The 14,983-nt window shown below is 42.6% G+C and overlaps 1 protein-coding gene across 10 annotated transcripts in view; it reads right to left on the reverse strand.

The window, feature by feature from the left end:
* Positions 1–716: 716 nt before the first annotated feature.
* The window catches only part of CEP170B (centrosomal protein 170B), a 56,034-nt gene continuing 41,767 nt past the window's right edge, over positions 717–14,983 (reverse strand). For 6 of the 10 annotated variants that reach the window (XM_068682578.1, XM_068682572.1, XM_068682570.1 and 3 more), the window contains 7 exons: positions 12,560–12,719; positions 8,925–8,963; positions 8,230–8,373; positions 7,309–7,397; positions 6,673–6,766; positions 5,619–5,670; positions 717–4,880 (listed from right to left, as the gene is read on the reverse strand). In XM_068682578.1, coding sequence (XP_068538679.1) covers positions 4,645–4,880; positions 5,619–5,670; positions 6,673–6,766; positions 7,309–7,397; positions 8,230–8,373; positions 8,925–8,963; positions 12,560–12,719 — 814 coding nt within the window. In that variant the 3' untranslated portion in view covers positions 717–4,644. The remainder of the gene's footprint in view (positions 4,881–5,618; positions 5,671–6,672; positions 6,767–7,308; positions 7,398–8,229; positions 8,374–8,924; positions 8,964–12,559; positions 12,720–14,983) is intronic. The other 4 variants (XM_068682579.1, XM_068682577.1, XM_068682575.1 and 1 more) reach the window with 1 other exon arrangement.

Below are 14,983 nucleotides of genomic sequence, written 5' to 3' on the forward strand. Positions count from 1 at the left end.
TGCAATGTTCTTATCTGCTATTGAACTACTGTGCTGGTGTTGTACTTCCTAGAGAAGCTGTGCTAACGCAGAGACATGGAGCCAAAGTCCAGCTCAGCACTGAGCAGGGCAGGTGAAGCTGCAGGCACCTGAAGGCTGTGCAGAAGGAAAGAATGAATTAATACTGTTTCTAAAGTGCCAAGAAAGATGCAAAGGTCAGACAAAACTCCAGGAAGAATAGAAGACAGTGATGTAGTGAAAAAAAAATCATAATTCATTTACATTCATAATAAATGTAAAAATCCAACATATATAAAATGAGGGCAAAAGAGTGAGTACAAGTAGTTTTCTATGATCACCTGCTAGGGCATGATCATACCCAGGCTGGATTTAACGTTTTAAAACACCACTGTTAATCATGGCAATGAGATAAAACAGTAGCAAAATTAAATTACATATCACCATACAGAAGTAAGAGGTAAGACCACCCTCAGGTGACGGGGACTTGCAGACTTCAATCCCAGAGCAGGGCAGAGGGGACTCCTGTACGGCTAGAGAAGGACCTGCCCCAGCCAGAGGTGGCACCAGAAAGGATCCAGCTGCACTGTTATGTCTTCAGTTGCTGGCAAGTCTTTCGTTACGCTGTGCTTATTAACACCAAAGTAAACAGGTAGTTGGAAAATTTAGTCCACTGAGCACTTACTCTCAACAAATTAACACACAAAATTCCAGAATCGTATTGTCACATGATATAAGAATGATTTATTAGAGCAACTTTATGATAAAATTATATAAAATAACAATTTATTTTATTTTTTAAAGACGTCCACAATATCACCTTGGAACAAAATGTACAGATACTGCCTATAATCCAAACAAAAATAAATTACCATTAAAAAAAGCAGAAAAAAAAATCAAGGTAGGAGAAACAAATCAAAATTATACACAGCATTTCCAGAGGGTGTGGAAAAGAGAAAGTCATTAATCAGTTCAAGTTATACAAATGTGTTTCAGCTTTACTCTCAAACAGCTCAGCTTGCATTTGTGTTGCATGCAAATGGAATGATCCAGTGAACAGTTCAGAACAGCGGAATCAGCAGCATAACAACAGCAGATAGTGAAATAGGCACAATTCAGCATGGGGCACATCAAAAGTGAACAGGTAGTTCTGTCTGGTCTTTGCAAAAGTTATACACATTTACCAAACTTCAAAAATAGCGACTGTGATCTGCAAAACAAGAAAAAAACTAGTAGAATCTTGCACTTAACTACCTTACAGTTTTTCTTCCTTTTTTTCTTTTTAATTCTTTTTTTTTTTTTTTTTCAGTAGGCTGTATGTAAACATTCCACTAGGTTTACCTTTACTAAAATATTACTCAAAGATGATGCAGACGTTCTTTTCTCCTGGAGCACGACCACGACATGACCTCACTGTAGGTACAATTGTTGTCCTCGCTCACAAAGCTCATACACATTCTCCCAGGAATTTACATTCATCCCAGCACAGAGTAACAGGTTTTTACATTTGAAAGCGCTGAACTGAGAACATGGTTTTCAAGTATAGTGGAAGAACTGAGGGCTGGGATTTTGAAAGATGCTCAAGGCATCAGGCACCCAGATTGCATGGAAATCCACAAGGGCCTAAGCGCTCGCTTCCCTAAGCCTTGGAAAATCCCACCCTTCATTACATTTCTTTAGTCAAATACAAAACATGTGAAAGCAAAACGGTATGAGAATGACCCACAGGTCAGCGTCACCCCTACCAAGCTCAATGTGAGGCCCATCCACAGCCCACCGAAGCCAAAAGGCATCCTGCACACCGGTCCCAGGCCAACAAGACACCTGGCACGCTCACCCTGCAGTCACGGAGGCATGGATGCACACAGTACCGCGTGTAAGACTGAAAATTAACAGAGGAGTTACTCAAGTGGCTAGCTCTTTGGCGTATCTGGAGCAGACAAGTACAAATGGGGTGAACTTCAGAAACGGTGAACACAAGAAAAAATTATGTTGTGTTTCCTCGCTGACTAACAAGACTGTTTTAAACGCGAAGATCCAAGCACGAACGCTGCGTCAGGACACAGAAGCGTTTTGTATTTTGGCTGAGTCACAAATAAACCAAGCTGTGCATCTCCCCCCCAGCCCTTCTCACACACGTCCAAGTTATGAGCAGGCACGGACTGCTGCATCCTTATTAGTCACTCGAAGAGGTACCGTATTTTGTGGGTTGGCTTAATTGATGTAAGGTGTCTGCGGGTGCGCTCTCAAATTCAGAACAAAGCAATCAAGGAAGAAAATCCATTCCTGATGTGTTCATGGAAGATGGAAGAGTCAAGCAATTTTCAAGTGAAAACAATCAGAAGTCAATTTGAGGACATGTTGTAGAGAAAAAAAATCCACTAGAGCGTAGCCACGAAGATGTGGAAATGTGGATAACAAACAGTAAGAGTCAGATGTCTGAGTAATTCACGTGTCTCTACAGCAAAACCAAAACTAACAGCAATACCTCATCTGTGAAGGTCCTTCAACTCCTAGTGAGTTGGGGTAGCACCTGGTCATATCAAGCCCTAACAAAGGAGGGCTTGGGAAAATGTTTCATACGTCAGGAACAAACCACCACTTATGATAGTCATCACAGACACAGTCAGGTATTTCAAGGAAAGACAGATCAGAGTAAACAAGTGAATCAACACATTCAGATAGTGCGTATATTACAGGCAGAAGAGCATCACGGGCATTTTTTTTTTATTATTATTATTCTGCATTCATCTGTGTGAAGTTCAGCAGATTTCCTCATGGAAGCGCATCTCCACATAAGCAGATGAGTTATAACCTACTGGAGATATTGGAAGGATATTTGAACCTATTGTTTGCCAGCCAGCATCCTGCACGCTCAAATTAACGACCTGCTGGCATATTCCCATTTTGAGACCGATCCTGTTTCTGCTGAAATTGATAGAAAGCTCCCACTGGCTTCACCAGGAAAGCACTCATGCTCTTTGCTAGTAAGACTAAACACTTTGTGAGCATCCCTACTTATTTAAGTTATTTTTAACTGGTTCCCACTTTCACAACATTCTAGCAGAAAAGCTCAGGTAACTACTGAAGCTAACTAAGGAATCCACTACCCACCCAAAATATAAAGTCGGCACACAAGAAGCAGTCAAGCTTGGGATACCATTTCACTAGTTAAATTACACACTGTATGAGGGCAAAGTGGAACTCATCTGCTCACCTTTCCCAGCAAATGTATCCTCCACGACCATGGAAGGATTTCTCTACCTGATTACTGTTAATGGACCAGGAAGAATGAAAAAGGAATCAATACGAGATGGAAAAAACTGGGAGCAAACACATCTGAAAGAGGTCCTCTGCAAAACCAAACCTTTTGTTTTTAGAGCAACAGAAATTTCAGGTTTTGCAGCTTAACTGAAAGGCAGAATAAAAAATGCAATGTTTTTTAAACAAGAAATTGCTTAGTGCAACTGCACATAGTAGTGTTTCTGGGACTATAACTACCAAAAATAAAATCCAGACAAAAATCCCAGATATATGAAGTGCTTGACACTGGTGGGTAGTTTCTAAAAACACCACAGAGCCGTTGTTTTCAAGCACTTTTGCATTGAAAAAAAAATTATAGGAGAACTAACCATAAAGGAGGAGCTACACTTACGCTGTTATTTTTTGAGTGCCATCAAGTGAACAGCAACTGTGTCATTAAGTTTATTATGCAAGCCACTGGAACAGATGTTTTTCTTAGCAATTAGCTAAATCAAACATCATAGTTGTTGGCCCAGCCAGGAGTATTTCTAGTTCATTGCAAAAAGACTGAATAGTTCATAAAAAGATTAAAGATAGCAACTGTACCAAAAATTTGGCAAGCTAAACTGTAAAATTTGATTATTTTTTTTTGTACCTACACCAAACTTTGGGCCTGAAACACCAAAAACAGTAACTGTATTAGAAATCTTTACATTCACACCAGCATTAACTTTTACACTTTCCCAAGAGAAAACAACACGGGTTTGCTCTGCCTTCTTTTGTTTTCTGAACTAAAAAAAAAAAAAAAAAAAAAAAAAGATATATGTACAACTTCAGTGTGATCACCTTTTTAAGACTGCTGATTACAGAACTGTAGCAAGAGTTCCTCTGAGAAACCCATTATATTGCACCATCGTTCTGCTGGATTTGCACATTGATTCCAACAGAGCTGCAATGCTCACTTGTACAAATAAAAAAAAAAACAAAAATAAACAAAACCAAAGCAAATACAGTACCAAAAAGTGTTGCGTGTTTTTTTCTTAAACCTGTGCCTCATTATAACTGAATAATTATAAACAGGCCAATGCAAGAACACTTTAGCTTCGGCAGTACTGAATGGAGGGTATGCAAAGCCTGTTTTCTTATGGCACACTGGAAGAATAAGTGAGTAACTCGTTAAAAGTCGTTTTGCCTCTATGCTGAATATGTGCTGCTCCACAGTGCTAGTCTTGTTTAAAAGGCATACACAGACTTGCCATTCACCCTCACAGCACAGATTTTCTTTTTTTTGTGCAACATGTTAGCAATCTAAACAACTGCTCCACACAAACTGTCCACAAACCACTCACATACAATACTAACGCGACAGTAGATTACAGTATGATAGCAATACAAAATATTTCATCAGATCACGTATTTCTCTCCATCTGGAATGAAATTCGAATCTTGCAAACTAGAAGAGCCACAGTTCGATTTCTGCGTGTAGTTTCTCATCTGTGCTGGGGACAACGTCTCCAGTGTGGACCCAGATGCGTTAGCAGTCCTGACTTTAGTGGCTGTGGATTGTTTAGCAGCAGCAGATGCTTTGTTACTGGCAACTACATCCAAGTTTCCAGTAGGGTCAATGATAGCATTTATAACTGGAGAAAAAGAGGCATACACAGACATATTAGCAGAACTCGGAGTTGTTTAAAGAAGTTACTTGCCTTCGTTTTGAAGGCCACAAAACTGTAGGCCGTACTTGTGTTCATTTAATCATGTTATTTTTTCCCCCTCAGTACCTTCAGGCCTAAGCAGCTTTAATAAGCAAAACCTCTCCCAGTCTGAGTTTACAAGGACACTCAACTTTCTGGTTAAATTTAACACAACAAACTACAGCAGAAAAATGACAAGCATTTAGCAGGAGCCTGAAGCGATCCCTGTATGCTTTCACATATTGTTCTTAAGCTTCCAGATGATGCAAGAAACATCCACTGAGATTGCTGTACCTTCTCTGTTGCACAGAGCTCTACGTGAAAGATTCAAGCCAACATGGACACGTAGTCCAAAAGCAAAGCACAGCTCACTGGCTGGAAGAGCTGCTAAGTATTATTTCAGCAGAACAGACCTTTGCCAGTGCATCTTATGTGAATATACTAATTACCACAAACAAAGCATTTCCACAGCTACAGCTTCTACATTTCAAAAGTCAACATTTAACAGAAAAATTGGCAGTACAAGATGAATCTACTGTTCCTTCCACATGCACTCAAAAAGCACCATGCAAACTCAACTTCTGCATCCTTTCGCAGTTTTAAGTTGTCAATCAAGCCACATTATTTTATTTTGTACAGTTTACTGGCATAGGAAAGACAAAACAAACATTTCAAATGACCAACCTTCAAGCTGTTTTTGAACTCTCCTGAGCTCCTTCAGGATAGAACTGATTTCCTAGAAATAAAAGCATCAGAAGGGAGATTTAAACAAGCTACTCAACTTATGCAGAAATCCAGTCCTACTCTCCCTTCCTTTTCCCATCAAGAATATTCAAAGTCAGTTCCAAACCTGGTTATTTAACAGAAAAGACTAATATAGCATTATGCTTTGACTTGATGATCTTGAAGGTCTTCTTCAACCAAGATGATTCTGTGATCTCTATCTAGGTCAGCACATGCAACCTCTGCTCTGCCTCATTTTCCCAAGTGCTACTACACCACCCAGTTTATAGCTACAATGGTTTATTAGCTTTGAAATGTCAACTAGATTAACTGTCCATGTAGCCGGACACTAACTACACAAAGGCTCTTTCACACCCCTTTAACACCACGCTCAAAAAGATATTTGCAAACAACTCCTAGACTAAACAAAGTAATTGGCCACAGATACACTGTTGTAGCACTGAGTCGTTAGACACAGGGCCTGCACAGTTATACATACTCGTAGCATTAGCCAGAGTCCATTACTGTACTTAAATCCCTGCTGATAGTCCCAATAAATGACAGTAAGAAGTTATGTAGTACAAACACCACCCTACAGATGAGGCTTTTGTTATTGTCCTGTTGACAAATTGCAACAGGTAGGGAAAAAAACGAACATCCAGGAGAAAGACCTATCTTCAACTAAAGATGTGGCAACTACATGGTAGGCGATGCTTTGGAAGATGTTTAAATGAAGCCTAAAGATCCTGCACTTGAACAGCTGCTACGGGACTGAGCATCTAAAGATGAATTACTAAGGCAGAGGAGAAAATTTTGGTGAAAGTGACAGTACCACAACGGCTGAAAGAACTCACCTTGTCACACCTAAAGCAGCAACAGAAAACAGCAGTTCAACACATGCAAATGGACTAGTAAATTCAGAAATTGATTTGAGGCGGGCCAGAACTTAGGTCAGTTTCTCACAAAGCTTTCAATGGACAAAAGCCTTCAGTAGTTTACTTTTTCCATGTCTTACCTTGTTTGATGTCTTCAGAATTGGCACTTCATTTTCTGAGTTAATTTTGGCCTCCATCTCCTCCCAGGTCCTCTCTGAGTTTTGAAACAGAATCCTGCAGCACAAAGAGTGGAACAGGTCTTAAAATTGCCATCGAAAAGCTGATTGTTTAAAAGACTTAATTATCACAAGATGTGGCAACAAAGGAGATTAATGGATTAGTGACAGGACAAAGCTGCTTTCAGCTGATTTAGGAACATTCCAAAGTCCTTCTCTACCTGATGGCTTCTAGAGCAACAACAGGCTTTGAAGAGCTTGCACAAGACCTGGTGATCTGTGGGCTTTCCTAGAGCCTTGGGACATGGGAGGAAAGAGAACAAAATCCACCAGTAGGAATAATTTTTTTTTCTCTCTTTCCACAGGCAGCGTTTCAAAGTTAATTGACTAACAGATATTCTAAATCCATCACTAAAATTCCAGAGGCCAAATATATGAGAAAAGAGATGGCAAGAGACCATATTATCTCTCGTTCACTCCATACCCCATTTACTACACCGATTCCCTACCTCTTGATAATAAGACTTTTGAAGATGACAATGTATTATCTTCCACAAAGAGCCAGTCAACATTTCAGGCCAGGGACAAAAAGTTACTTACTTCATTTTTTCAGCTAGGTTTTCTGTATTTTCACGGATTGTATGTGATAACTGGGACACTGGGTTCAACATCAGGTTGTCAAAGATTACCTAAAATAAAAGGCAAATCAGATAAAGAAATTTTTATCAAAAGAGGAAAAAATACTTTTTTTTTTTCAAGAGTAAACAATCCCCACTGAGATATCTTCAGCTATATGGATGATATATGAAGCTCAAGGGAGATTAAGATAGCATACAGCTTTGTTGTAGCACTTTGGCAGAAAGATTAACAGTAACCTGTGCAGTTGTTGGCTTTGGTCCTTTTATTTTTCTAGAAGAGTTGAGGAAGACAGAGTTATTTGAAGTCACATAACTGCTTAAACATTTCTGTAAGACTTCACAAGCTTGATAGGTACCGTCACCCCCAAAACCAAGCATGTGTGCACATACACACACAAAACAAAACATCCTAAGTGATTTATGAGAGACATTTCAGGCCACTTTCACGGTCATGTATCTTGATATTCAACCAGGCATATACAGACTATATGCCATATGCCACGACTGCTCCACAGACAGCTCAGACCAGCACGCCCACTGCAGAAAAGTACAGTGCCATTACTGGTTAAGGGCAGCTAAGTCTTCTGACGTGATTTCTTGTCATTAAACCACCAATGCTGCACATTTCAAAGTTGAGACATTTGTGTTTTTATTTACAAGAGCAAGTGAAATAGCCAAAGTGGGCTGACACTGAATGCCTCCTCCCCAGCGATCAAGCCTCAGATGCTTTACACAGGAGAGGAAACTTCCAGTTACTGTGGGCTAAAAGGGTGATGTTCTGTTCCTTTTTTTTCACTTCTTTAACGCTTTCTATACAGACATGCACACTGCAACCAAGTAATGTCATATGTAAAGTTAGAAAGTAAAGAAAAGGGTGGCCTGCCTCCTCACGGTTTCTTGTCCTTGTTTTTTTTGATGGATCCTCTTCTCTATTATCGTTCATATTTTGGTCAAAATCCTTCAGTTCCACTGATCCCGGAGGCACTTTCTGGTAGTTCAGACTTGCTTCTGGAATGTGCTGCACCAACTTGGAAATAATGAGTAATGAGTCATTAAAAATGAGTAGGGAAGGAGGCACACAGGCACTCACTGCAGGTATGGCAGATTTTCAGGCAAGCCCCAGAGGAACACTGATTCATTCAAGTCTTGTTCAGACAGGTATGGGTTCCTAAGCAAATTACCAGACCCCAAGTATCTGCCCACTGGAGTCATCCTACGAAACTTAGTGGGGCTGTTCCACTTTATAATCTTGAGACTTAAATGTGTCACTGAACAGTACATCTTAGCCTTTTATGGGCTAGAACTCAAAAGGCCCTGTTTCCTTGTATCTTATGTTTTAATATACCAATGTAACATTAAAGTGACACTAAAATTAATCAGAAAACATTTAATAACACATGGAAGAGATGAAAAAGAAATCCAAAACCACCGATAATGCAGACAATTAACAGGAAGAACAGAAACAGCAAGACAGCTACTCCTGTTTGTTTGATTGACAGCCAAAAAACCTCTAAAAGAAGGTGAGGAAAGTAACAGTGACAAGACAGGAATACAAAAATAATGGGATGGAAAGTGCACCTGAGATGGATATGCCAGCCGAAAAGATCTACGAGCAATCTGTGTTAAAACAGAAACAAAGAGATCAATGCTACTGAATGACTGTGACAGCAAGTATCAAAGAACACACACATCGTTATTTTGGGGTGACATTCCCCAAAGCACATTCCTGAGGACCAGCACTCGCTGCCCACCCCCTTCAGCATGCACTGAAGCCCACGGAGGTGCTGGTCACCCACCAGTTCTGCAGAGGTGGTCTCAGGGAGCTCCCCAGTTACTTCAAAAAGTGCTGAGTGAAATCCCACAGCTCTCCGAGCACAGGAGGCTCTGGGGTTGGCAACAGCACTCAGCTTCGTGAGGAAGCCGTGTGCCATCCAGGGTCCAGGCTTCCCAAACTCTATGCAGTAGCAGCTGGGTTATGCACAGGCAGAAGGCATGAGACATTATGCTATGGGTGCACAACAGCCAAAATGTTTAGCTAATAAGCTTTGTTTTTTTAAGCATCCTTTTGTGAAGTGCAGAAACAGTGAGTTAAGGCTGGCTGCAGCAGTGAAACAGTGTCAGAAGGGAACGAGATATTCCTGTAGTCCAGCAGGTCTCGGCACAACCAGCTGTAGGAGCTGCATCTGCTCCACCACCAGCAGGAGATGGTCATACACAACCTGCTTCCTTCTCATGCTTTCTGTTCTGTCACATCCTAAGCACCTCCTCTCATCACACCAACAGTCATACTGAGTACATTAAAATCACAGAATCACAGACAGCAACTTCATAAATATAACTGGGATATATATATTTTTTTGCTATATCATTAACAACAACAACAAAAAAAGAAAGCCAACCAAATAATTTTGTGCAGAACTAAGCCTTGCAGAAGTGTCCAGTGATTTGGGCTGACCCACTTGACTCCCCGTGCAACACCTACACACACACAACCCAAGGCATCCCAAACAACCTGGGACTTCGGTAAACAGGAATCATGAAGGTTTCACCCTTGCTTGCAGCAGGGCTCAGCTCAGTACTCCAGGAACCTGGGTTCTCTCATACTGCACAGTTGAGGACTACAAACAAAAAACACCCTGAACGTGCACCGGGGAACTGAAACCCTCCCAGGCTAATATCCAAACCAACTCTCGGACCTGAAGGGCAGAACGTGAAGGATAAGGTTTAAATCTAAGGCTCCGTCTTAACTTTTAAGAGAACACGCCCAGTTTTTGCTCTTAGCCAAGCTCTGTAACAAAAGCAATTTAAAATGCAATTTGTTGGAGGCTGAGAAGTGCTGCAGCACACACAGGTCCAAAGCAAAGCTTCTGCTAAGGTGCTGAACCCTCAGAAGTGAATCCAGTGTTGGCACTTTTTCCCTGCATTTTTCACCCAGTTTCTTAGAGTAGGTGCAAATATTTAGCAGCACCAAACCAAGGGCTGGCAGGATGGCACAACAGCACTGCAGGAACCAGAGCTGTATGAGAGAGATGGTCACGCACAGCAACCATTGCTCATTCACACAGTTACTGTTAGCAGATGTTTCTAATAAATTACTTTTGCTACTATAGTAAAAGTCTAATCTCTGTGTCCTTTCCAGGAATATTCACCATAAAGTTGTTTAATAACCACAAACTTCACAGTGCTTAGTACCACACACGCTGATCTTGAGATTTCCAAGCAGCTTCCCTGTGTTAAGCTAAAAGTAATTCTTTTAGCCCAGGTTCAGCAGCACCCAGACCATGCCTGCTGATTCCAAGACCAGTCCCAGAGATGTGATGTGTATTTACTACACCCCGCATCAGTCCTGTTACTCCCAGCCACAACACGACCCCCAGGATGCACAGTTCAGGATCCCAAGCTATTCAGGATTTAGTTGACACCTCAGCAGCACGAAGTCCTGCTGATTTAACCTGCTCCTGGCTATCACGAGGCAGCTCCACCAATGCATGGCAGCATTCTGGGTCTACCTGAACAGCCTCCCAGCCGCTGGCCGTGCTGCAGTCGCTGTTATCCAGCCCTACTGGGAGGGAATCCAGTTAAAAGCCTTTACTGGGGTTTCAGCCAACACTGGCTGAGCACACCAAAGGTGCCAAAAGCAGATGAAGGACAGGATCCTCCCGCACCACTGCCTATGAGGCAAGGCCCTTCTCACTGCAACCAGGCTGGAGCAGGACCCCCAGAACAGCGCACATGTTTGTAATTTTGCTCCCTCCTGCCTGCTTGGAGTCCTGAATCACTGCTCCTGAGCATTACCTACAGCACAACACAGCCCTGCAAAATCATGTCAGGGAGAACTCCTCAATTAGCCAGGGTCTGAGAAGTCCTGGCAAGTCATTCAGCATCACTACGAGGTGCTCTGAAGGCCAGGCTTTTTCACAGCACCCTCAGTCTCTGCGTTTTGTAGGCATCACTGCTCCTCCGTGCTACCCAGCAGCAGGGAACAACCTTCTGTAGGTGCTGACTTAGGGCCGCACCCTTCAGTGGCACCGCAGCAAAGTAGGTGTGCTTCCTGCTGGAAGGAAGTGGGTGCTGGTCATTACCAAGCCACAGCAAACGTCTTGTTTGCAAGTCAGAAGTAAGGCAGATCCGCCACCTTAACTGCTCAACAGAGCAGCACAAAAGGCAGTTCTGCAGGTGTGGCATTTGCATGGAAACAAAGCAATAAAACACCATCTTGGAGCCTGAAGTTATTGTGAAATGTTTGCACACTGTGGCTCAAAGCCAAATGGCCCCTAGCAGAAAACCCTTCCCTGAGCAGGCTGCAGCTGACCAGGGTTTATTTAACACAAGCACAGCCCCGCACACCTCATCTTCCAGTAACCTCCCTAAGCTTCTGCTTTGCACCTTCAGCAATGAACACAGCAGGGTCAGGTCATGGGGCCTTCAAATCCTCTCCTAGCAGGGCAGCAGGTTTGGCCTCAGCTTTGAATCCTGTTTAGGACAGACATGCAATTCTCCTAACAAAGACAACAAAGGACCAAGAGGCCCAGGTGAACAGCAAATAAAAGGAAAGATATATTTTAACCCCATGCTGGTCATAGACTGGAGGGAGTTTGCATTTAAATAGCAGCGAAGGCAATTTTACTTTAGCAGCTGGATCCTCCTGGGCACCTTGCTGCTGAGTTTGGGCTGAGTCCCTGAGCTGCTGCACTGGTGAGACAAATTTTATAAAGTCCTCCATCCTCAACCACTCCACTGGCTGCAGAGCAGAGTCCCTGCCCTGGCCTGCTGACACACAGGTATAGGGAAGGGACTTAAGAAACCCCTGCACAGCATTTCAGAATGCTGGAAGGAGGAGGGAGGCTCAGGCTTCCCAGCCCAGGAGCATTGCACACCTACCCCATCCAGCTCCTTGGGGACAAGTGTCCCACTAGAGGCTGTTGGGTCCTTAGGAATCTAACATTTTGACATTAGGGCCTTTCTGCTTCCTGGAGATGCTGTAACGATGTCCCCAACAAAAGTGCAACCTGCCTGGTTTCAATATAAAAAAATAAAAATAAAGAGCGCCCTAAACAGACTGCAGTCAATCTGCTCCTGTTATTTTTTTTTAGGATGGCAAGGGTTTGTAATGCTGCAGAACCCAAGGATGCTGCCCTGATCTCCCACTACAGCCATGCCCCACACACCTGCTAGCATTCAGAGGCCGGGATTTCTGCCGTTTGGGATCTTACCTCTTCTCTCGCCGATATGGTAGAAGCAGGAGTGTTGGGCACAGAGCTGAGGGAGGTGCTTGGTCCCGTCCCTGAGGAACTCTGTGAGTCCCCATCTCCAGCAACATCATGGATCTCTCGAGCAAGGATGGCCACATCCTTCACCAAGGTTTGGCTTAGTCTGAAGCACAGGGCATGAAGCACAGCCGTTAGGACATGATACAACAAGCCTCATATTCATAACAAGTATATATATTAAAAAAGCATCTGAAAAATACTTTTCTTACTGGTGACCAAAGAAAGTCTGTATGAATTACAATCTCTGCAGAAGCTAGGGAAAGCTTTGGGGTGCCTTGGCACGGCAATGGGGAAATGCTCTGGCTACACGCAAGAGCAACAAATTAAATCCACTTCTCTCCTATACCCAGCTTCAAAGCAGAGATTAAATTAAAAACAAATTCTAGTTAGTACACATTATCAAAAAGTGTTGGAGATGATCCATAAAGAAGTTTAATGTTCTTGTTCCCCAACCATTCTATTTTATTTTATCTTTGAAATAGAAGAACATGGTCACTTCTTCTTGGGACTTTTGCTTTCACCTAAAAAGCACAAAGAAGGAAAATGGGATTAACAAATCCACTGGCTACTATTATATTCGTGGCTTATTTCCAGGCTTTTATTTTTCTCTTTAAACTATTAAACTAAAAAGCAACAACGAAAGCATTCCTCCACCATGAAAAAAAAAAGAAAAGTAAGCTTTTGTGCCTTATGGAAATTATCACAGTGTGATGTTCTACAACACGGCTAGAGCTCTCCTAGAAAGCCAAAAACTGTATTCTTTATTACATAAAGAATAAAAACCTCAAGCTCTTTCCCTCTCCCTCATGGTTTACAAATCAAAATATGCCTTCATCATCTCCAAAAGGGATGAGGGGTGACCAGGGTTACGCACGGCATACCTTGGGGTGATCTGATTTTCAGAAACAAGAAGAAACAAGAAACTTGAAGCCCCCTTACAGTCTCCAGTTAAGACTCAGTGACTGCAGAACTTTGCTCTGCTTGCTCTAGATCTTGAAACCAGTTTGTGAGTCTCTGGATTGTTAGCAGTAGAGACTAAAAAGTAATGTCTGACCAAAAGTAGCCGTTGTGATAATTTTAAAGAAGAGCTTAGAAAAAAGTCTTTCAGTTAGCTAACTTCATCTGAAAGACATCTTCTTTACTTGGGAAAAAAAATAAATAAATAAAATAAAGCATCAGTTCGTCAAAACATTTCCTCAGAAAGAAAATGTGTAATTGAATTAATAAAAAGTAGTTGGATCTGCCTGCCGAAGGTGCTCCCACCCGTGCTGGTTTCGGATAGAGCTGTCACCGAATGCCCACACCGTGCGATTCCCTTGCTGTAAACAAGTGGCATTTTCCCTTTTAACTCTCTCCGACTACTTTAAACCCCTCCCAGTTAATTTGGGAGCAGCAACGGAAATCAGAGCAGCAATTAGAAGCAGACTATGTGACCGAGTTCTGCAGCGTGCCGAGCCAGACGAGGCTGATGCAATCACTTATTTATAGCTCCTGCGTGCCTGAGTGCTCTCCCGGGGTAGGGACGCTGCTACGAGGGAAATCAACGTTTCCCCCCCTCACACACTTCTTACAGCACAGGTAAAGCAGCTTGGTTTGAGGGCTGGCACATTTTCTACAGGCTGCCAGCAGTGTTCAGGAAAGGGAGCTTTTTGAGATCTGTGCAGCAAGCGATAGGTCTGACGTGGAAACGCTGACCCGGAGCACACCAAGACAGCTTCCTACGTCGAAATTATTTCAAGTATGGCCAGCACGATGGAAGACCAGTATTTCTGGAAAGTTGGCATAACACAGTCGCATATTAGAGATGTCAAACCTCAAACGCCACTGTTTAAAAAAAGAAACTATTTGCTTTACTGCCAAAGTCCTCCAGGCAACCACAGGACCACCAGTACACAATAGCTTCCGTATCCACAGACATCGAGCTCAGCAACGACTCATTTATATACAGGGCACAGACAGGTTTTCTTGTCTGGATTCAATTGTGCCAGCCAAAGAGGTTTCTGCCCTGCAGCGACTGCTTACTGCTACCTCACCGGCTTCAGGCAGTTTACATCTGGCTGTTTGCTGATCCATTTGATTTCCTCTGTAGGAGAATTAGGACAGTTTACATGAACTGGTCTGTGCACAGAGCACCTTCCAGCAGAACGCGGCGACAAGCAAAGATAGATAAACGCTTTGACAGATTTAAAGCTAAAAGAAGATACCTGTCCACAGCTGAAATAAGAAACGAGCCCAGAAACAACCCAGCTTCCCTGCACCTTGGTGTTTTCTAGACAAAAGGTACAACCAGCACTGGCACAGGCTGTAAAGCTTCAGGAAAACACAGTGATGCTCAGGCATGAAGGGAAGTGGGGGACACAGACAGCA

This window comes from Anas acuta, chromosome 5 (genome assembly GCF_963932015.1).
Source record: "Anas acuta chromosome 5, bAnaAcu1.1, whole genome shotgun sequence".
NCBI classification, from domain to species: domain Eukaryota; kingdom Metazoa; phylum Chordata; class Aves; order Anseriformes; family Anatidae; genus Anas; species Anas acuta.